This window comes from Lycorma delicatula, chromosome 1 (genome assembly GCF_047948215.1).
Source record: "Lycorma delicatula isolate Av1 chromosome 1, ASM4794821v1, whole genome shotgun sequence".
Taxonomy (NCBI): Eukaryota; Metazoa; Arthropoda; class Insecta; order Hemiptera; family Fulgoridae; genus Lycorma; species Lycorma delicatula.
This window is the reverse complement of record NC_134455.1, coordinates 217,666,996-217,689,736: the sequence shown is the minus strand read 5'-3', so window position 1 is coordinate 217,689,736 and position 22,741 is coordinate 217,666,996. Positions and strand designations below refer to the sequence as shown.

Below are 22,741 nucleotides of genomic sequence, written 5' to 3'. Positions count from 1 at the left end.
GGCAGGCATAAATAAAAGATTCAACCCATAGTCCGGATCTACTGCCAATAGACGGGGAGAAGCCTGTTTGAGTTTATGGACACTTTTCTGGGATGTGCTATGCTTAATTGGTAGTCTAGCCCAGGGAAGGGGGTAAAAAAATAAATTAAATTAAGTAATTACTGCTTATAGTCAGGTTGTTATTTTAATATGTAAAATATGTTAATATGGAGAGAATGTAAAATGACTAGTCCATTTAATAAATTGCTATATATGTATTAAAGTCTACAACTTTGGGGGCAATTATACATATTAATCGGTGATTAACCAGTGATTATGCATAATCACTGGATTAATCAAATTTAGTGTAACACATATATATGCTTACTATTTGTCAGGACATTTAAAGAGGAAATTAAATTTAACTAATTGTTTCACATGACAGGAAATGTTCAGAGATTATGCATAATAACTTAGCTGTTTATTTTTTTATTATTTCTTAAAATAACAATTTTGTCTAAATCTGCAGCATTTGTTATTTGTAAATACTAGGTAATAAATTTTAATAATAATAACAATTAATATATTACTTTCCAAGAAATTAAAATTACAAAGGTAATAGTTTAGTACAATTGTAATTGTAATATTACTAGTAATGTTGTAATTAACATTACAGTTAATCTGTAATTGCAGCAACAATTCCCTCGAAGGACTGTCATAAGTAAAGTGGATTATGTTTAGTGAAAACTAGTAGAAGGAAATGTTTTTAGAGTGACTGATATACAGTGCAATCTATTGAGCAGGAAGAATGAAATTCTGTGGCAGTACTTAATAGCTTAATTACATATTAATTGTTGATTTTTCCTGAAGTTATGTAGCTTGAAAACTACATACAAAAAAGAGGGTGTAAAAACTATGTTTTCCCACAATTTTCTTTAAATAAAAACAATCCATTTATTATTAATAAAATAATGTAAAACAGAACAGACTTTAAATTCAGTTATTTTTAACACAAAAGCTATTTTGCAGATTATTCACAAAATTGTAACAGACTAATGTTCTAAAACCAATCTGTCTTAATCAAGTATACATTTTACTAAATTATTTTATTTAACTGCATTTATAACAATAAGTGAAAATATTAAAATATATCTTATTTTAGAAGACATAAGTTTCGCTCCATTGCCAGACATTTTAATTACCAGACAAAATAAGCCTCTATTTTATCAAAGCTGCACTCTGGTGGTAGAAATAATAACTAATGCTTAATAGAAATTCATAGAAATAATAACTATGAACTAATTCAAAGCAGAACCTAGATGATGTTTTTAATATATTCATTACAGTGTTTTTTTTAATATGGTCTGTAATGAACATAAACCTAAACATTTTATCTAACAGATAGCATGCTGTTAAGCTAAGTTTGTACTACTTTCACAATATGTTAATAGGAAGTTTCAAAGCATTAAATAACTTAAAACAGTAAATGTAACAGTATCAGAATTTTCTTAAAATTAAAGAGCATTACACTTCTTTATTTTTTTAAATTTTATCATTTAAAAAAAATTGCTTTTTGTTTGTTTTACTCTTCAATTTCATCATTTTGCTAAATTATTTAGTCACAATAAAATCTTAATTTCTTTAATTGCCAAAGATTAAATTAGATTAGAACAAAACTAAAGAATTAATCATAAGAACATTAAAAAATCAAATTTATTTTATAATGGCTGAATTATTGCATTATAACTGCTTTATATTTTTTATTTAGTATTTTACCTGTAAAATAATGTTAGGTACAGTCAGAAAGTATATAAATTAATATGTTATAACAATCAATAGAAGTATACATATGGTTCTAACAAGGATTAATGAAATTTGTATACTGTAATTTACGCATCTGAGAAATATTTCTCATTCACAACGGAGGTATATATTGTTTAGGACACTAAATAAAAAACAGAAAATGTTAAATGAAGTACAAATATAAGCAAATCATTCATGCAATCATCATATGGTGCAGTAAAAAAAAATAAAATAATAACGATATAACAAAGATAAAAAGAAAGCAAACTAAGAAGTACAGAATGAAAAAAAAATACATGAATAATTTAAAAAGATGCATAGAACCAAGTTACTGAATGTACAGATCAATTTACAATATGAAGAGCTAAAGATTTTTAAAGAATGAGACATAACAATTAAAATATAATAAGTAATTATAGTAGAGTGCAATAAGACTTTAGCTTTGGCTTAATTTAATTCCTGGCACTAATATTTTGAAAAAGAGTAGGACATTAAACTTTCATCTGACCGACTCAAATTTCACACAACTTACTTTACAAGTGGAAAAGCAGATACTTTGCATATTTCGTTCCTATTGAATTGTCTTTCTAAAAACAGATAAGGTACTAAACAGAATAAAGCATTCTAAGCAGTAAGGCATTATAAACATAATATAGCATGAATTGTACATAAAATAAATACATATCTGGTTTATATTTTACAAAACATTTGAGTAAGAACAAAATTTTACAATGGCAATTTGACTTCAATTTAGCAACATCTAATCAGTTCTTTTGTTTTCAATGATATTTAAAAGCGATCATGTGTAAATATTTCATATTAGTCAGTTGATAGGATATATTTAATAGAATTTATTCTGCAATTCTGACATTGGTAAAACATTAGGTTAAAAGTAGTTAAAAAGGGTAGTTTCATTTGTTGAAGGAAAATACTGATAAACAAACACTATTATGCCAGTATTAAGTTAATACTGGTTGTTAATGTACACCATATTATCAGAAATTTTATGTTTTTAATCCTGATTCATATACAGTATCTTGTCAAACTTTCCTGAACATAAGGGGTGAGGCTACTGAAAAGTAGAATCATAAAATGTTTTCAGAATCAATACAGTTAGTTCTCCATGATGAGACACTTATATTGATGTATTATCGTGGATTTATGAATTATTCTGAGAATAAATTTACTTTAATTCTTATTCAATTTCTAATTTTTAATACTATATCTTTATTGGGTATCTGCAGTAATCATACATAAATAATTATTAAATAAAATAACTATTTTTAATTAAAATATAAACTATATTTGGGTAGAGCCTCTCCATGCCTGTGTTCCTAAAACTGGGTCTCTTTCCATTCTGACAATTTTCGTTTGGGCATGTATATAAGTTGCAGATAAAAATTTTTTTTAGTTTTCTGTCATGTTGATAACACCAGGTTTCTAGATAATGGTATAGACATTATCAACAATTTAATACAGTATAAATAGAATTATCTTATATCAGCGATGCTTCCTGTTTTGCCTATAAATCTGAAGGATCACTAGATCCTTCATAGTATTAGCTATAATATTATGATTAAAAAAAACAAAACCATAATTTTTCAAATTAATCCCATTACAGTACAGATGGCACTTAACTACGTAATTCAGTTGTAAGCAAATTTGTAAATGAGTATATGACTTTGTAAATGAGTTGCCTTCATGTTAATTTTTTTTTTACCTGTTCAGCTGAAATGTTGTCAGGCTTGATGTTATAAATGAAATAAGTATGAAGAGAGTAGACTAAGAGATATACTTTTAATTTGTTCATTTTTTAATTCACAGCAGGTTTCAGTCAATTTCATTCACAGAGGAATTACTATGAAACTAAACTTTTAGGTCTAATGGCACTCCACTATTATATAAATAGGTAAAATAGAAAATTATCATAAAATTCTTTCATTGGCAGTAAAAAATAAAAAACATATAAAATCTGTAAGTGAGTTTCAGCCACATCTTTAAATTATAATAATTATATTTTACTGTCATTATAATGTATTATGTACTTGGTAGTTGTTTTTTAACTATACTTGTTAAGCAATAATCTGAAAAAATTACTATCCTTTATATTCATTTATATATATATATATATATATATATATATATTTCACACATATATATATGTATGTGAAATATATGAATGTGAAAGTGTGTGGTAGGTTCTGTCTGTTTGTTTCCAAGAGCATCACATGGCTTTAAAATGATCAAGATACATTTGTATTAGCCCCATATGATTATATAATACAAATGATCAAGATACATTTGTATTAAAATTCAAAAGTGAAATTTTGAATTTTTCCTTGTCAAAATTCAATGTACTTTTGAGAGGAAAAGTTACTATAGTTTTTTTTATTCTGTCTTTTGTAACATAGTTTCTTTTAAAGAAACTTTTTTTGTAACATCTATATACTTTAATAAACTGTTATCAGTATTATTCTTCCAATCATGAAGATAATGAACAGGATGAATCAATGGGCAGAACTCCTTGACTAAATGGGAAAGGCGACTAAAACGAGACATACTCTACTAATTAACATACTGACCACTGTGCTAATTCTCCGCAAGTTTTGTTTAAAAGTTTTATGTGTTTACCACCCATTCTACAAAGATATTGTACATCAAACATAAAGAACAGGAGGTTCTTTACCCCTAATTAATTGGTTTTCACCCCAGATTTCTCAAACATTACTCCAGGTACGGTTCTGGGACCTATTTTATTCAACTTTTTAGGTCAAAATTCCTAATAAATCATTAATTTTGCCTATTAGTTAACTTCCTAAAAATTTCAGTACAACTTAGTTTCACTGTGGTAGCTGAAATCTGAGCAAAATCTTTCACTAGCCATAACTCGTAAAAAAAAAAGCATTTTAGACATATGAACTTTTTCCATTATTTTCATTAGTAGAATAGGTATTATTTCATGATTATATTATATTTCATGGTATTATTTTTATGTGTTTATTACCCATTTAACAAAGTTACTTTACATCTAACATAAAAAACAGGGTTTTTTATTCCAATTTATTGGTTTTCACCGCAGATTTCTCAAAAAAATATTGCAGATACAGTTCTGGGACGTACTTTATTAACTGATTATTTTACATTTTAATAATAGAAAATACCTCTACCTGAATAACAGATGAATTATTATTTAACTTTTAGTAATGACATTAGAAACTAATAATGTACCTGAATTAACAAAATCTGTATTTTATCTTTTTCATTACTAGTTATTCTTAAATAATATTAAATAATTAATATAACGAAATATATTTATGACAAAATTATATTGCATAACTAAAGTGAATGAATGTACATCAATAAATATATTCTGTATAGAAATTGAAAAACTCACTTATTCTAATTAACTGACATAATATCAAACAGTAACAAAAAGTTAACATGTTTAATTGATTTTCAATGTAACATATGTTTGGATTTTGATTGTACATTAAGCTTATATTTAATGTTAAATGAATAAGAAGAAAATCAAACCAGTAAAACTTAAGAACAATATTGGCAATAAAAAATTATCTCTAATCTTTAATTAGAAAGTTGTCAATAAATGATAAAACTGAAAAAAATACATAAATTATTATCGGCAAATGAAATACTTTACTCAACACTGACAAAGTATAATAAAAATTACACCACAAAATAAGAATATAATACCTTTTACTTATTTAAAAAAAACGCAGTTTTAAACAGAATTATAGATATTTAGACCTTTTACTATTTAAGAAATGTTCAAAGAAACAGCCAAACATCTATTGAATAATAACATCTACTAAATTTTAAATTTTCATAACATTACTGTTGCTTTGATGGCATAAATTTGATGGATGGTCAACTAAGATCAATTAATACTAATGAAGAATACAGCTTACAGTTTCAGGAAAAATTTCCAAGTCAAAAAGAATGTTACAATCAGCATTCCCTTTGTCACTGAAACAACGTTCTTCATCATTTTTATAAATTATCTAGATTTATAGATCCCAGATTTATATAAATGATCAGAACAGAAAGATACACAAAATACCATCAAACTGTTCAACTGATTGATGAGTCTAAAAAACACAAATAAATAAACAAATAGGCCGACTCCCAAATATAAATAAAAGTAGTTTTTTTAACATAGAAGACCATGTTTTAAATAATAGTACTAATTCCAACTGTTTAGCAGTGGTATGTAGACAACAAATGTACCAAAACAAAAGTAAAATACAAGTTCTTCAAATAAACTGCATTATTGTAAACAATGACAATGATGATTCTGTTATTTTTAGGTTTTGGGTTTGATCCCATTTAGGTTTGCCATTTAAACAAAGTTAATAAAAAATTCAACTATTGAATTTTATCATAGTATGTAACTAACTGATTTTAATTTTTAGTAATCTTAAATGAATACATAAATATTAAAAAATATGGGTGATGAAAATTACCCATTTTTCTACTAATCAATTCATTCGGTAGAATGATGCCGCCGAGAGTTTGTCCGACAACAAAAACACTGAAGACTTATTTAGTCTGACCAACCCACAAATTGACATTTCAAAAGTTTGAAATTTTTTAAAATATTAAAAAAATAATTTTGATGAAATAAAGCTAGATATCATCGCAGAAATTTTTCTTCTTCTAACCCTGAGTTTTTTCCTAACCTGTTTACGAATCGAGTCGCTAGATAGCAGTACTTGATAGTACTAGGTAGTGTATACTTGAAATAATAAAATTTAAAAGTGATTATACTAGTTTATTAAAAAAGCAATAAATAAAACAGAAAAAAATTGGTAAAATTTTTATTCTACAATTAGAACTATTGGTGTTGATGGGGTTGTGATATTTTGAAAAATTGTATTTATGGTCCAATTTAGCTCATATTCGGAATATATATTAGTTATATGGAAGGACATATTTTTGCAAAAAAAATGAAAAAAAGATTTTCATTCATGAAGATGGAGTGCTTTATTTGACGAGAATTTTAAAGTTGTTTTTTCATAAAAATAAGAAGAATCTTATTATTAACAGATGAATAGTTATTGACTAGACTTGATATATCGTCCAATCAACCAATCGCATGATTTCAGATTTAGTATTTTCTTGCTGTTCTACTTGAGTGGAATCTTTCTCTTTAACTTAGGTTAAATTTTTTTTCAGTGCATTTGGTAAAATCTTTTCAACTTGATTATCAGCTACATAGTATTAGTTTCATAGGTAATTTGAATTATAATTCTGATACTCTCATTCTTAATAATATTAACACAAAACAAAAATACTTTTTAATAATAGCTTCAGTGCAACATAACCTATCATTTGAAGTTTTTACCTTTGAATAAATAAGTAAATATTAACAATGAGTAATATTTAATGTATTTTAATTAGGTTTTTATTAGGTTGATATGGTTGATATACGTTCAATTCATATTTTTTCAAGTAAAAACTTGATTAAAATTTTAAAAATCAATTTAGTGATATAAGGCTAAACTAAAACACATTCTTAAAAAAACATAATTATAAAATGAAATACATTCTAGCAAATAACATGATTTTATCATTTTTTTAGTCATCAATAGATATTATTTATCATGGTTAAAAAAAGTCTGAATGTGATTGTAAATTTTACAATTGTAATGGTTTCATTTTGAATAAATAAATGCTTGATAACTTTCATAATAATTTCGGAATACTCATGATATATTGCTTAACTAAGAACATTCTAAAAATTTAATCTTCCTCAAAACTTCATTGAAGATGAATTGACTTTTTTCTGGTATATCTTAAGCATTTGTTAGTCAAAAAAATTCAATAAAGTTTTTGATATTTCTAATTATTTAAAGAATAAAAATACTTTTGTGTCTAATTTCAAAATTAGAAAAGCATTACTTTATCATCTTAAAAATTATATTTTGTTTCAACACAATTTTTCTTTTTTTTTCAGCTTGCAGTATTAGCTAAATTTTTGCTTCACGTATTTTCTATACGTATTACGCAAAGCGGTCGTAAAACTTCTCGGTTTCGTGTATGAATTCTTGTTTAAGGATAATAATCAATGCTCTGAGATTTTCAGCAGATTCTCATTGAAGCATTGATACTTTGCTCCAAAATCTTCAAAATTTATTCCAGTTGAAGCAATCAAATTATACTAGCTCCAGGTTTCAAGAGATCTTATTGAGGCATTCTAAGTTTATTTACCAGTTACTTTTATTTTTGATATATTGATAAGTGAATAATCTATTTTGAAAATTGAGAACGATTTCCTCACTACTACATTACATCATGATGACATGGAAGATATTCTCCTATCAAAAAAAAAAATTCTTTTCTCAATAAAAAAAATTTGCCTTGATTACAGATGATTTCTAAAGTCAAAGGTAGAACGTAATGTCAAAGGTAGAAACAACTGAAAAAATTTTTCAACCTTATCAACCTATCCATCCGACCCAGAATTTTATATTTTAGTAAGAGGATTGCCTACTACATCAAATGTTACTTGGGAGAAATTAGTCGATATGAGAAAAGTACTCAACGCATTAACATGGTTGAGAAATAACAATCCCAATTTTGGGAAATTTAGAAGGAACAATGAATGGCATGGATGAAGTCCTACACAAGAACTACTGCATGAAAATAAATAAGAGCAAAATGAAAGTAGTGAAATGTAGTAGAAATAATGTAAATGGACCACTGAATATAAAAATAGGATGTGAAAAGACTATGGAGGTAGAAGAATTTTGTTATTTGGGAAGTAGAATTACTAAAGATGGACAAAGCAGGAGTGATATAAAATATCGAATAGCAGAGATGAAATGAGTTTTCAGTCAGAAATATAATTTACTTACATCAAAAATTAATTTAAACATCAAGAAAACATTTTTGAAAGTATATGTTTAGAGCGTAGCTTATATGGAAGTGAAACTTTGATGATCGGAGTACCTGAGAAGAAAAAATAAGAAGCTTTTGAAATGTGGTGCTACAGGAGAATGTTAAAAATCAGATAGGTGGATAAAGTGGCAAATAAAGAGGTGTTGCAGCAAATTGATGAAGAAAGAAGAATTTGGAAAAATGTAGTTAAAAGAAGAGACAGACTTATAGGTCACATACTAAGGCATCCTGTAATAGTTGCTTTGATATTGGAGGGACAGGTAGATGGGAAAAATTGTGCAGGCAGGCAACTTTGGAATATGTAAAACCAAGCAAACTGTTAGCGATATGGGATGTAGGGGGTATATTGAAATGAAACAACTGGCATTAGATAGGGAATCTTAAAGAGCTGCATCAAACCATACAAATGACTGACCACAGAAAAAAAGTAAAAGAGTATATTTGATCAGTGATCATTTAATGAGTTTTTCAAATTTATGTTTACATATTTCATATCTTAATATTTATGTATGTTAGGATTGTGATTTTAAAATGCTTTGCATTAAAATTGTTCGTTGTGGTCAATTTTTAACTTGTTGCAAGTTGTTCTTTACTTTGTAAAAAAAACATCCTTATCCCTTTTCTCATGATTATCAACAACTTGCTATTAATTAAAGTATTCTCAGGAGAGATTGAATTTTAAAAAACCTTCCCTCCAGAAAAAGCTTGTTTTCTTTTGGTAAAGTTATGTAGATATCATTCAACCAATAATAAGATGAGCTATGAAGACCAAAATATAGTAAGTACCATATCATGGTTATTACAAAATTTTTATTTTCTTTAAAATGTACTTTAAGGTAAACATAATACAATAATCAAATAAATCATATTTATCATGTTATAGAATTTAAGATCCTTCTGAGAACCAAAATAGAAAAGGAAAAAAATATGAATTTTTTAATACTCATGCTATATAATAACTTATCTATAATAAACAAATTATGCTGAATCTAATAAAAAGTAAATATATGAAATATAATTCACGTGTTCAAAGATTTAAAGAGTCTATTACATTTTTGTTAACTTTTTCTTAGTATTAAATATGTACTCAATACTATAAAAATTTTTTTTCCATTTGTCAGATCTCAAAATATAGGATGTATTAGGACATGATATAGGAAGTATTCAAGAAAACAACAGTAATTTATTTAACATAAACAATGAAAACATAAACCACGAAGCAAACAACTATACTTAAATGTTTTTCTTTTAAACAACACAACTATGCTAGCATACTCTTTTAATTAAAAATATTTTCATACACCTTATTTAATTCAATCTTTTAAATATTTGTTTAAAAGCTTAATGTTTAATTCAATGTATTTAAATATTTATTACTTATTAGTTGGCCAGCCAACTGCTATAGTGATCAGCAAACAGCCTATACATTTTATCAGTCCTGGGTTCGATTTCCAGCAAGTGTCTGGAAATTTCATCAGTTCATCCTTATTGTAAAAAGTAATAATTTCTATAATTGGGAAAATCCTGCTGAGTGAATAAATAAGAAGTAAATAAATAAAGATAATTTGTTAAAATAATTTAATATGAAAGAATATTTATAAAAGTACATTTTTCAACAAGCCTATAGTGATAGCTATTAACTCATAACTGTGAAGCAAGTTACAACATTTTCTACGGCTTGTGTAGTTAACTTTGCAAGAGTGCACTAATGGCCATAATAGAGAGCTGCATACCGTCTTTTTTCTATGGCTGAGAAAATATTGGGATTATTGATTTAAATTATAGTAGAATATATGGTTTACAGAATATATTTTTCAATTTTTCAAAAAATATATTAAACAATGCATTTTTATGGCAATATAGGTAGCCATAAGTTCTGCCTTTTCTTTAATATAGATAGGTGTTAAAGGTGCTGCTTCTTCAGAATCTGACATAATTAACAAAAAAGGTAAACAACTTCTATAGAAACTTATACCTATTGGTTTACTTTCAAATTAACTTCTGCTTACTAACTACTAAATCAGATTAAAATCACAACTGATACATTAAACAATTACTGCTTCTGATTTATCAGTAGTTGAAAAGAACAGACTTTTAAACACTGTATCATAATAAAAATCTGTTTCATAATGACTCTCCATTATGATACAGATTCCAGCTGTGAAAATACAGCCGTAGAAAAAATAGTATTATTATCACATCTAAATGTATGTTTTCTTAATAAATCACAAAGGAAAAGTATAATTATTTTTTAATAAAATCATTTATTTGCCATTTGCAAACACATGTAAAACATGAGTATCAGTGAAAAATAATACAACAAAAAGACAGAAGAAAAAATTTTAATGCTATTCTATAGTGAATGTCATTTTAAAATATCCAATGATAAAACTTCAATTTATGTACAAATCCAAGGCAACTATATGAAGCACAACATTGCTAATACACAAACATAAAAGTAATTAAAATTTCTGTCAGTTTTCAATGGTGGTGTCTGAAACTCACTTGTGTGGCCTACTTAGAATTACCATGCAATTATTAAGTTACATAATTGAATATAGCAGAGCTAAACTTTCAATTCAGTAGTCCCCCTGTATCTGCAGGTGATACATTCAAACACCTACCGCAAATACCTGAAACCATAGTTATTAGTGAACCTTTATATATACCTACACATTTATAAAGTGCAAATCAAAAATTCTGAGAGTAGCCCTATAAAAATTCAGAGTAGCTTGGACATATGCAAGCAGCAGCAACTTCATAGATCAGTATGCAAAGTGATTTCATGCACAAAAAGATCTGTGTAACAACCATTTTTCTGACCATGTACATGAATGGAATTACAATTTTATTAGACTGTAAAGAGATTTCATCACACATTCTGCATCAAATCTGAAAATCTACTATGAAATGATCCAGCAAGCCAATAACATTAATATGAAATTCAATGTTCATAACTTCTCAATCATCAACATCTTATGACGACCATGCAAGTCAGGAAGGTGGGACAGGTTTAAAGGACAAACAAAAGCATTGTTTTCTTTCTTTGACTTATGAGAAGCTACGAATTGTGAATTCATGCTCAACAGTAAGCCTTCGAATGCTGAGTTCTGCTGTAATGTTCTAAGGCATCTGTGGGAGGACATTCAGGACAAAGAATTTAGAATGTGGAACAAAGACACCTAGGTGCTCCTTCACAGCAATGTTCTCCCACACAGCTTACAAAATTAATCAGTTTTTCTGACTGCAACAACTTGATAAATACCCACATATTTCCTAGATTTGAACCCTAAAACTTGTTTCTTTCCCCAAAATGAGATTCAAGCAGAAGGGTTAAATTTTTACCACTATGTAGGAGATCCTGTGTGTGAGTGGTGAAAAATAACTGACAAGATTAAAAAATAGAACTTCCTCAGAACATTGTAACAGTGAAATGAAGATCCAATGTAGAGCTTCACAAGAAGGCAATTTCAAAGGAGTATAATGAAATTTAAATCAGAAGGTAAATTTTTATAGGTCTAGTCTCATAATATTTTGATAACACCTCTTGAAAACACACACATTATGAGTGAAATTTTTCATTGATTATTATCAGATTGTGTGTGATTTTTTTATAATTCATAAATTATAAAAAAGTATTACTGACATTAAAAATACAGAAGTAATAGAAGTAACAAATCAACTCCAATAATTCATGCAGACTAAATAATTTCAAAGTTCTTTTTAAAAGTTAAAAAGTTTAAAATGCAAACATGTATTTAATAATTTTATTAAATCAATTACAAAGTAAAATGCAAATAAATTATATTATAAAACAGCTTCAGCATTATGAAAAAAGAGGATCCAATACTTTTACCTTCATATGTAAAAACATTCTGTGAAAATATGGTTTTAATAAAATTCATAATGGCTCACCCATTGTAAAAATTATGAATAAATAATAATCTTAAAAAAAAATTACACTAAACAAAAAAATCAAGATCATCTGCTAAATACTACTCAAAACTTGGCAAAAGGTGTTCAAAAAAAAAAATTCATTGTATTTTTTAGCACAAGACAGAAAATGTTTGCAGTATATCTGTAAACATTTATAATTGTATCATCATTAATATCGTTTTTATTAGCAGTTACATTTGTCAGTTACACGACAAAGTGATATCATTACGATCTCACACGTTTGACTTCCGTTTTCTTCATTCCACAAAATAATTTTTCAAAATTTACAAACCAGCAGTGAACTATTTGCTTATGGGTTATCAGGAACTGAAGGCATTGATAATTATGCTATTTGATACTTACAAGCATTTTTTGGGATTTATTTAAGATTGCCAGGCCTCTGGTAATGCATGGATTCAGGAATTCTACTGCAATTCTAATCTAAGAACAGATACTACATAAAATAATATGACAATTGGCATTTTCTAACTAAAGTATATTCAGAATATAAACTTAACTGTTAGCATACTAATCGTTTTACTAAACACATCAATTCTTATCTAAGAAACATATTAGTAATTGAAAAAAGATTATATTCAATAATACTATATTGAAATAAACTTGAAATAATTAACAAAACACCAACCAGAATATGAGTCCGAGCAGAATAAGTATGAGAGCAATGGAAGTGGTGAGGGCCAAAACAGCCCTAGGTAGCCGCGGTCATGCAGCCAGGCTATCAACAAGAGGATCTGTGGCTCCTCGTCCACGACCCCCTGAAAAACAGAGGCACCCGCTGCCATTCGAACCTCTTTTAAATACAACACGGTCTTCCTTCTCCCGTTCACTTGCACATTTATCATAATAATCAAAATCCTTCAAATACCTAAAATACAAAAAAAAATCAAAAACAATCAATCAAAAAAATAATAAAAACAAAACAATAAATCAAAAAATAAATTAATTCCTTTATACCAGTCATAATCAATGTTGAACATTATTACATCATAAAATAAAAATAAAAAAATACAGTAAAAGTCATTAGTAAGAATATCTAAAACTGAAAACAATATTAGAATAATAGTGTTAAATAATAATTCAGCATGCAAATTATGACAAATAACAAATAGTTATTTAGCACCCTTTTTTCACATTATTTTAATCACATTAGCAACTTGGTTAAAAATTAACCAACAGTCCAGTAAAACTACTTCATAAGTAGAGGTAGTTCAAAATCCAAAACTTACTGTAAAAAAACTCAAACTAAATCTCAAATAAATAAATTACTGCATTTGTTGATGATTTTTTATTGTAGGTTCATTGCATAAAATATCCCATTGATGTGCATTAAAAGGATCGCAGCACCAAATTAAAAAAAATATATTTTTTTTTTACCAAAATTTCTAATTTTGAGGTCTACAGAAAAAATTAAAAGAAACTTTTATTTATTTTAGAAACCTTGATTAATTAAGAACTACAAAGTGAGATGTTACATGTTCTAGTTTGTTTTATTTAGGATATAAGATTAAGTTAAAACATAGGGATTAAAATTACACTTTTTTCAAGGTTCATTGTTAAAAATAGATACAAACATGCACAAACTGGTATTCTGTCAATTTATTTATTGTACGTAGTGAAATAAGTAGAAAATAAGGTACTTATTAGTTGATGTAAAACTTTCTTTCAAAAAAATAACCGGAATCAAAATTGGCATTTTTCTAAGAATTATGATTTTTAATATCTTATATCTACTGAAATTTATACAAAATAAACTTCTAGTGTATATGAACAGATATTAAAAATATCATATTGTCATTTTGAAGTTATATGGAAGGAATGCCTCATATAATTAATATTAGAAAAACGCCAGCAAGAAAAAATATGTTTACCATCAGTTGTTAAAAAGTACTCAAAATAACTTTGCTTTCTGTTATATTAATAAAATAATTTATATAATATCTTAAATTAGCAGTTTTACTTTTTGTAAAAGTAGAATTGTGTGAATGTGTATGTTTGAGCTGCTGGATTATACGAGGCCTGTTCAGATAATAACCAAACATTTTTAATTATGCGCCAACAGAGATCTTCGTGACTTGCGGCTGGCAGCATTATGTTCCGCATAACCTCCTCTGTAACCACCTGTTCTTGGATTATGGATATCTCATTTAGTTTTCGTGTCATTTTTATTTGAGTGCAACGTGTTTAAGTGGTAGTAGCGATTTTTGTAAAGTGTGATTTCCAGGAACAATAATACAACGTAAAATTTTGTATAAAACTGAGGAAAACTTTCACATCAACTTTTGGAACAAGCTTACAGAGCTAATACTCTGGGTCGTACGGAATGTTATGAGTGGTTTTCACGATTTAAAAGTGGTCGTCAGTCAATTTAAGATGACCCTCATGTATCGTTCATAATACCTAAGTATTTATTATAAAAACATGGTTGAATTAAAATATTGGGTATTTTTTAAAGTATGCTATTTTATATTACACTTTCTAGAATTGTTTTATATTAGGTGGTTCTTCTATAACCTGAACCCTTGATTTTTTGTTTTAGAGACTGAATCAAAGTACTGTGTTTATGGGTGTAAAGAGATCTTTAAAATGTTACAAATTTTTTTTTTATCTTTAGTAGATGATTAATTTACTGTATAAGCTTGAAAACTTAATATATGGAATTATGGAATGAAAACTTTGTAGTGCATGAATAATGCCAAGTATGACTGATATTTGAACCCAGGACCATCTGATTAAAATGTAGAGACACTATCACTCCATCACAAAGGTTAGGTTTTTTACTGTTCTTTCTTTTGATAATAAAATTTACCAGAAAACATAATAGCTTGCTCATGAGAATGTGGTATGGAATTTTTTACCATGGGAAAAAATGTGAAGCCTGATTGAAAGAAAGGAAGGGACGTTACCATGCCTTCAGAGAACACAGAAATTTTACATATTTTGATTCTTTTCCTTTTTTCCTAATTTTTTTAGAGCAGGTGACTGATGTACTGAGAGCATATCACTGCTTAGTTATTTTATATTAACTTTCATTATTTATGTCGTGGAAAGAGCTTAAATATAAATAGGCTCCGGCTAGTTTAAAAAGTAAGAAAATAATTATAAAATTAGGAAAAATAAACACAAAAAATTATTTTTCACGTAAAACTGCACACAATATATACTTAGAAAATAACTGCTTTAATATTTTTTCCAAAATTAATTATTATATAACAAAGTCAAAGTATAAACAAACAACAGATTGGTATAACTTCTTAAAAAAATAAACCTACAAATACTCAAACAATTAAAAAAAAATAACAAGTTGTGTATAGAACAATTTGTTAAACAGCATAAACAAATTACCAGACAGGTGGCCAACGATTTTCAGATAGATATTCTTGGTTTTCAGGATGAAGGCTCTTTAGAAGTTTAGGGGACATTTTACACAGCTTGTTATAATTGACACACAGATGATTCATACACCAGTCCGCCAGCTGATCTGCATTATGTAACTGTGATACATAGATTTCATACAGCATTAAAATTTATCATAAATATAGTTACAGTAATAAGTAGTACTTTAATTTTATAATAATTGACAAAACATAATTTTACATTTGACAACATTATCATTTCAATGTTTTTTTTTTTTTTTTTTTAATATGCTGATTAGAGTCTTATACTACATTTGCATCTAAAGACAATGTGCATGCACACGCACGCACACATGCACACACACACACACATACACACACACACACACACACACACACACACACACAAAACATATATTGTTCATTATAACTCATTGACTAATGTAATTTTTTTTTTTGAGAAAGTTCACAATGGCCAAAAAAGTACCACGGCCCTCATAGGTATCTATTTGGTACTGTCAAGCTTCATATCCTTTGGTAATTCTGTCAGCAAATTATTCTTCCTTCATTGTTCTGTAAAAGGGGTTTCTGATTATGTGTGTGATATTTAATAACACTGTAATATTAGATTATCATAATTTGTGTGTTAATTATCATAAAACAATGAAATGATGTAGATATAAACTTGACAAGGTTAGACTGTAAGAATATAGAAATTGGTCTCTGCAATGTTGTTATCTTGATGTGGGAGTTTTAGAATTACAGAGCAAAACTGTGTCCTTGCAATACATTCCAGTCATCTGCTACCAATGAAAATTTTTGTCTGAAATTGATATATTTTGAAGTGATATATATTTTTTTGTATTAAGTAACAGAAAGCTACCACTGATGGAATCTTTTAGTAAACAATTTACAATAATACCTAATATTTTAGATCTACATGTTCCAAGACCTTACCTGAGGAATGGCGGTGGTTAAGACTTTTGTAAAGTAGGATAAAAATGAGGTTTTTTTGTTTTTTTTGTTTTTTTTTGTTTGTGGGTGTAAAACGCCTGGGCGTTATCATCACCCGGTAGTGATTAGTAAAAGGGTAAAATAACTCCAAAATAATAAACTGTACAAGGTGTAAACATAATATTAATCATATAATAAAAATTTACTAAAACAAGCCAAGAAGGCAAAATAAAACTCAAAAATAACACCACAGACAAAGTTGATAAAATATAAAAGTTAAAATAATAGATTAAAGAAAGTATAAAAAACTTACCTAACTCCGATGGGTTGTGCAAAAATCCCCTCCCCGGATAGTAAAATTAAATACATAGAACCAAAAAATCAAATTGAAAATAAAGGTTAAAATTATTTTAAAAAAACTCTCCTTACAGAAAAACATATATGAGCATATTAAATCCTTTGCAGTAACCCGGTACTATGCAAAAAAAGAAACAGCCGTTCCAAAATCCCGCTATCATTGCACAAGATATCACGGATGTTTCTGGGTATATTAAACTGACGACGCAATGCCGCATAACATATGCAGTCCACGAGAATGTGGTGCACAGTCATGCGGCAGTTGCATCGTGTGCACAGGGGTGGGTCTTCTCCTGACATTAGGTATTCGTGTGTGACCCTCGTATATCCCAACCGTAACCGGCAGAGGACCACTTCCTCACGACGAGAGTTTCTGCAAGAGGAGCCCCACGGCAACACTGAATCCTTAATCCGTCGGAGTTTGTTATTAAAAATGAGGTGCCAGCAATCAATAGTCACCTTGCAGTGGCATACCATACCTTCTGAGCTCAACTAGAAGGTAAATGTCAATGTACTAAACCCTCACCTGAGCTTTGAGGAAACTAGTCATGAACTGTATAGATTTGTATATGGAGGCGAATTAAACTATCAATGGTGAATTTATTAAACCTAATCCGCCATCCTGCCTTATCCTTATACATGAATTGATAACAATCCATTAAATGAAAGTTAAATTAGAACTTTTAGAAATAACCATCACAAACATGTGTCATAAAATAGATACTTTGATGACTAAACAATCATTCCCCTTACAGATTTTACAGATTTTTTTTCATTGCTATATTTTAAGGAAAATTACCAGACTAGAAAATAAAAAATTAAATGTGATTAACGTAGATCTAATTTTGGTATATATCAGATACAAAATAATTTTATGGAATGTCTAATTGTATTTTAATTTATAAACTGCTTTTATAATTCAAAAAATTCCATTAGATCTATATTTACATTTACCCTACATATATTTACATTTAACAGGATTGTGAGCTGGCAAACCAATGACCTTTTGCAATATTAAATCAATTCTAAAATTCCTAACTAATGTACATATATACACAACACGAAATATTTTTTTTTACATTTTCTTTCAAAGGTATCTTTTTCTTTTATTGTCTTATGACAATATTAACAAAGATTATTATACAATACAAGGATTATTAAAGAAAGAGCCAAGCCTATATGCAGAATATTTATATTTGTGACATGCTAGAAAATAAAGTGAAACCTGCAATAAAGAAGAACATCCTGTTTCTCTCTCAAAAGAAATAATTCTTCTGAATGTAAACTACTGGCCCCGTACTGTTCCAAAGACAGGAGAAGCTATTCAAAAGTTGCATTGGGAAGTGTTGCCACATCCACTTATCAGCTCCGATCTCTTACTATCAGAGATTATTTTTGTTTGGTCCCATCGAAATTTTTAATTGATAACAAGGAAAAGAATGCGGTATATGCGGTACGTGAAGAATGGCTTAGACACCGATATGAATAATTCTTTACTGGAATAAAAACATTCACAGAAATAACTTACTTTGCATGGCTCTAATAGCCTAAGACAGTGCTCAACTACATCTCCATTATCAGATGCTGTGCATATTCTTGTTAATTCTTCAACAACTCTTTTTTCTACCAAGTTAACCAATCTTGGAAGACATAGACGATTTGCAAGTTCAAGAAGGTCTAAACATCTTGTTGGTAATACTATTCCAATGTCATCACAGTATAGGAAACTAACCAGCTGGCGGAATGTATCAGTCCTTACACCAGGGAACAATATCTGTAAAAGACAAGAAATTATATTTTTCACAATTTTTTTCAATTCTAATTCTATCTAACAGCACAAATGCATTTTATTAAGAAAAACATTTCACAACACAAAATTTTAATTCTCCAAACTGATATAAAAATTTCCAAATGCAATCATAAAAATTCTTATCTCCCTATCCTTACAATACTAGCAAACAAACTCGCATTTACGAACTACATAAACCATCAAAGTTATCAAACAACTATGAATGGGTACACTGTAATCCATTATCAGAAATTTGTGCTGCAAGAAATTGCAGGCTGTTACTGTACTGAAAAAATAGTACAATCAAAATAAACTATTGGAGTTTAATTTTTTTTAGCGCCCTCTAATCATCTTTTCCATTTTTGATTTTAAGTAAACCCTACTCTCCCTCTACTAGTGTTACTAATTGGTAACAATTTCATTCCTTCTAATTCTTCTCTCTACACAAATTGTTAAAAACTATATAACAGTATTTAAATATATTTGAAGCAAAGAGCGCTGAATTCCCACCATTCAGAGAATTAGAAATAAACAATTTTTAATTTTTTCTCCTCTAAGCAGATGACTATAATACATCACAAAAAACTGTAAAGTAGTTAATATTTTTACTTTAATTCATTCATAATTTTCATTATGAATTATATGTTCATGTATCCCCCCCTTTCAGATTATAACTAAATTTAAACCATTTTAATCTTAAAAATTTAAACTAATTTAAATCATTTTAATTTTTTTTATAAACACAAAGACATTGATGAAGTGTAGATATACTGAGCTAAAATTAATGTAATGAATGTTAATTAGTATGAAATAAATTATCACTATTACACAAAAATAGAAATTAAGGAAATATCTAGTGCAATATCCAACTACACTTCAATTTTGGAAATAAGCAATTAATATTAATGAAGCTTAAACAAATGATAGATTGGCATCAAATACAGACCACTTTGGCACTGCCTTCCCTAAAATCTCCAGAAAACATAGCACGCATCATATCACAACGAGCCATCAACATTGGTCGATGAGCAGCCAGTGAACCATCATCCAACTGGAATATTACATCAGAGAACAAACCCTGACCTAACACCAGCTCCCGTAGTCTGACTCGTACTGCCTAAAATTAAAAATTAAAAAAAAAAAAAACAATTTAACTCAAAAAAGAAGTAGTTCATTTAAATGTAAAAAAGAAAAGATTCTTTTAAGATAAAAATGTAATTTGAACATATGTATTTTCATCAACAATTAAAGTTATTTCAGTTAATGAAAAATAATACTGAGACAAAAAATATCATCATATTTGGCATATTTCATTAACTAAGGGAATTTAGGCACTTTCCTAGACAAATGAGGCATATTTAAATTAATCCACTCTATTAATACTTTCCAAAAGGGAGTTTTTATTAAAAAAGTAAGTTATTTCCTATTACTGTCACATTTACCTTTTAGAACATGAAAAAAGCAAGGGCCTTTTTCATCTTCTAAAATTTAATTAATAAAATTAAACCCTCTTATTTTGTTTCATTAATATGCTTATAATTATCTGCATAACTAAAAATTAATCTATACAACAAATGAGAGATTTAATTTAATCTTCTACAGAAGATTACAGAGATTACAGAAGATACAGAGATTTAATTTTGTTTCTACATTTAATTTTATCATTCACATGCTGAATATTATAATTATATGCTCACTTTGCAACAAAAAGAGAGAAGAAATCGTACATTCAGTACCTTAATGTAAACATTAAAACTTATTTTTAACCCTAATATCAGTTTGTACCAAAATAACTAATGGGGAAAACATCCTATACAAAAAAGTTAAACGCAGGAAATTAAAAAAAAAAATTTATTTTTTATATAACGGTAAATACAAGAATTAATTTTTAACATACCCAACGACAACTACAAGTACCTATGCCACTAATTTGACAATATTTTTACAAATTTATTTGAAGATAATTTTCAATTCTTTTGTTTGGCAGATACAATCTTTCAGATCAGATGTATAAATTGCAATAGCATCAGTTTTAAATGAAAACACACAAGCAAAACAATGAATATTTTAATTCTTTTAGAAGGGTGATAAAGACTAAATCAAAAATCTGAGAACCTTCTTGTCAGAAAAAAAATTAGAAAAGTAAAATTATTAGCAATATAATAGTAGTAATAAGTTAGGATGTAAGAGTGTGTTAGGATTGAAATTTTAGTCCAGAACAGACATGGAATGGAAAAGTGCACAAAAATAGTAAAAAAACCTGATGATATTAACATCATACATTATTTTAATGTTCAAATTTTTTTTTAATTTTTATATTAGGACACAAAAAAAATTACTTCACTTAAAAAATACTACATATAATACCTTTTTGTAGCGCTGTTTTAGCTCAGCATTTAGGAACTCCTCATGAGCCAGAATATTATTTACATACAATAAAAGTTCTGGTAACTCCATAAACTCTGCTGCTTGCCTTATTTCCTAAACAGATAAAACTTTGTTTTTAATACATACAAAATAAGTTGCAACTTAACAAAAATAACTTGCAATATTACATTATATATACCACAATGTTCACTAGCAATATAAAACGATAACAAACATTTATCCACACATCATATCTTCATCTAGCTGTTTGGGCTCCAGAATATTACTCCCAAGATGTTTCAGACACTTGATTTATTAAATTTTAAGGGGTTGCAGCTTACAGTTCTGCTTATGGCTCCAAGTTGACTGTTGTGACAACAGTCAATTATGATAGCTGTGACAGCTGTCATAATTATCACATTATACATCAAGGAACCTTACAGCCCTGCATTTTTTTAGCAAAATTTTGCAAACAAAAAATTACTTTAAATATAAAATTAATGTAATATGAACTTCTTAAAATTAAGGCAAATAACTATTATATTAATTTCCTTTGAGGAGATGTTCCTAGCTAAAGTTTACTAGTCAAGCAGATTTCCTCTGCACTAAGTTCCAGAGGAATTGACTAATTAAATACAAATTCAATTTTAATATCAAAATTCTTTTCACATCAACACACTTGGATCAGTTAACCTACTCAGTGCATTATAGAGATAAGTTACATAAACAAACAAATAAACAAACAAACACATGCACGCGCGCACACACACACACTACAAAAAATATTATATCTATATAACAATGTTATTCTCAGTAATATTTAATTTTTCAAGGTCATGTTACTTAGTTGGGAACTAAGTAGCATGAGCTACTTAGCTCATGCTAATCCAGTTGGGAACTAAACAGTTGACGTTACTAAGTCAATTTATTTAACCTAGAAATATATTTTTTTTTAGTATGATAAATGTGGATATACTAAACATGTATTTTAATGAGGAAGAAATGGTGAAACAGATGAATTGTTGAGAGAAAAAATGTCAAACTTTTACTGGAAATCACCTGAGACCTGCTAATCTAGAAGCCAACATGCTAACTGCTAAACTGAATAAAAAAACAATGAAAGAAAAGTAGAAAATTATATTCCTATTTTCTTTAACAAAATTTAAAGCAGTTAGTAACTTAAGTATCTTAAAAATAATCTCAAGACAAATTGTACAGTCAGCCACTTAGTAAACACAATGAATGTATCAATGGTGAAGGGTAC

At 27.9% G+C, this 22,741-nt stretch overlaps 1 protein-coding gene across 10 annotated transcripts in view; it reads right to left on the bottom strand.

The window, feature by feature from the left end:
• The window catches only part of RhoBTB (Rho-related BTB domain containing), a 276,592-nt gene that overhangs the window by 19,387 nt on the left and 234,464 nt on the right, over window positions 1-22,741 (bottom strand). For 8 of the 10 annotated variants that reach the window (XM_075372467.1, XM_075372538.1, XM_075372529.1 and 5 more), the window contains exons 10-14: window positions 21,478-21,591; window positions 20,057-20,227; window positions 18,850-19,095; window positions 16,000-16,148; window positions 13,283-13,522 (exon numbers count right to left, since the gene is read on the bottom strand). In XM_075372467.1, coding sequence (XP_075228582.1) covers window positions 13,360-13,522; window positions 16,000-16,148; window positions 18,850-19,095; window positions 20,057-20,227; window positions 21,478-21,591 — 843 coding nt within the window. In that variant the 3' untranslated portion in view covers window positions 13,283-13,359. Of the gene's footprint in view, window positions 1-5,644; window positions 5,767-11,008; window positions 11,334-13,282; window positions 13,523-15,999; window positions 16,149-18,849; window positions 19,096-20,056; window positions 20,228-21,477; window positions 21,592-22,741 lie in introns of those variants that run through there. The other 2 variants (XM_075372548.1, XM_075372520.1) reach the window with 2 other exon arrangements.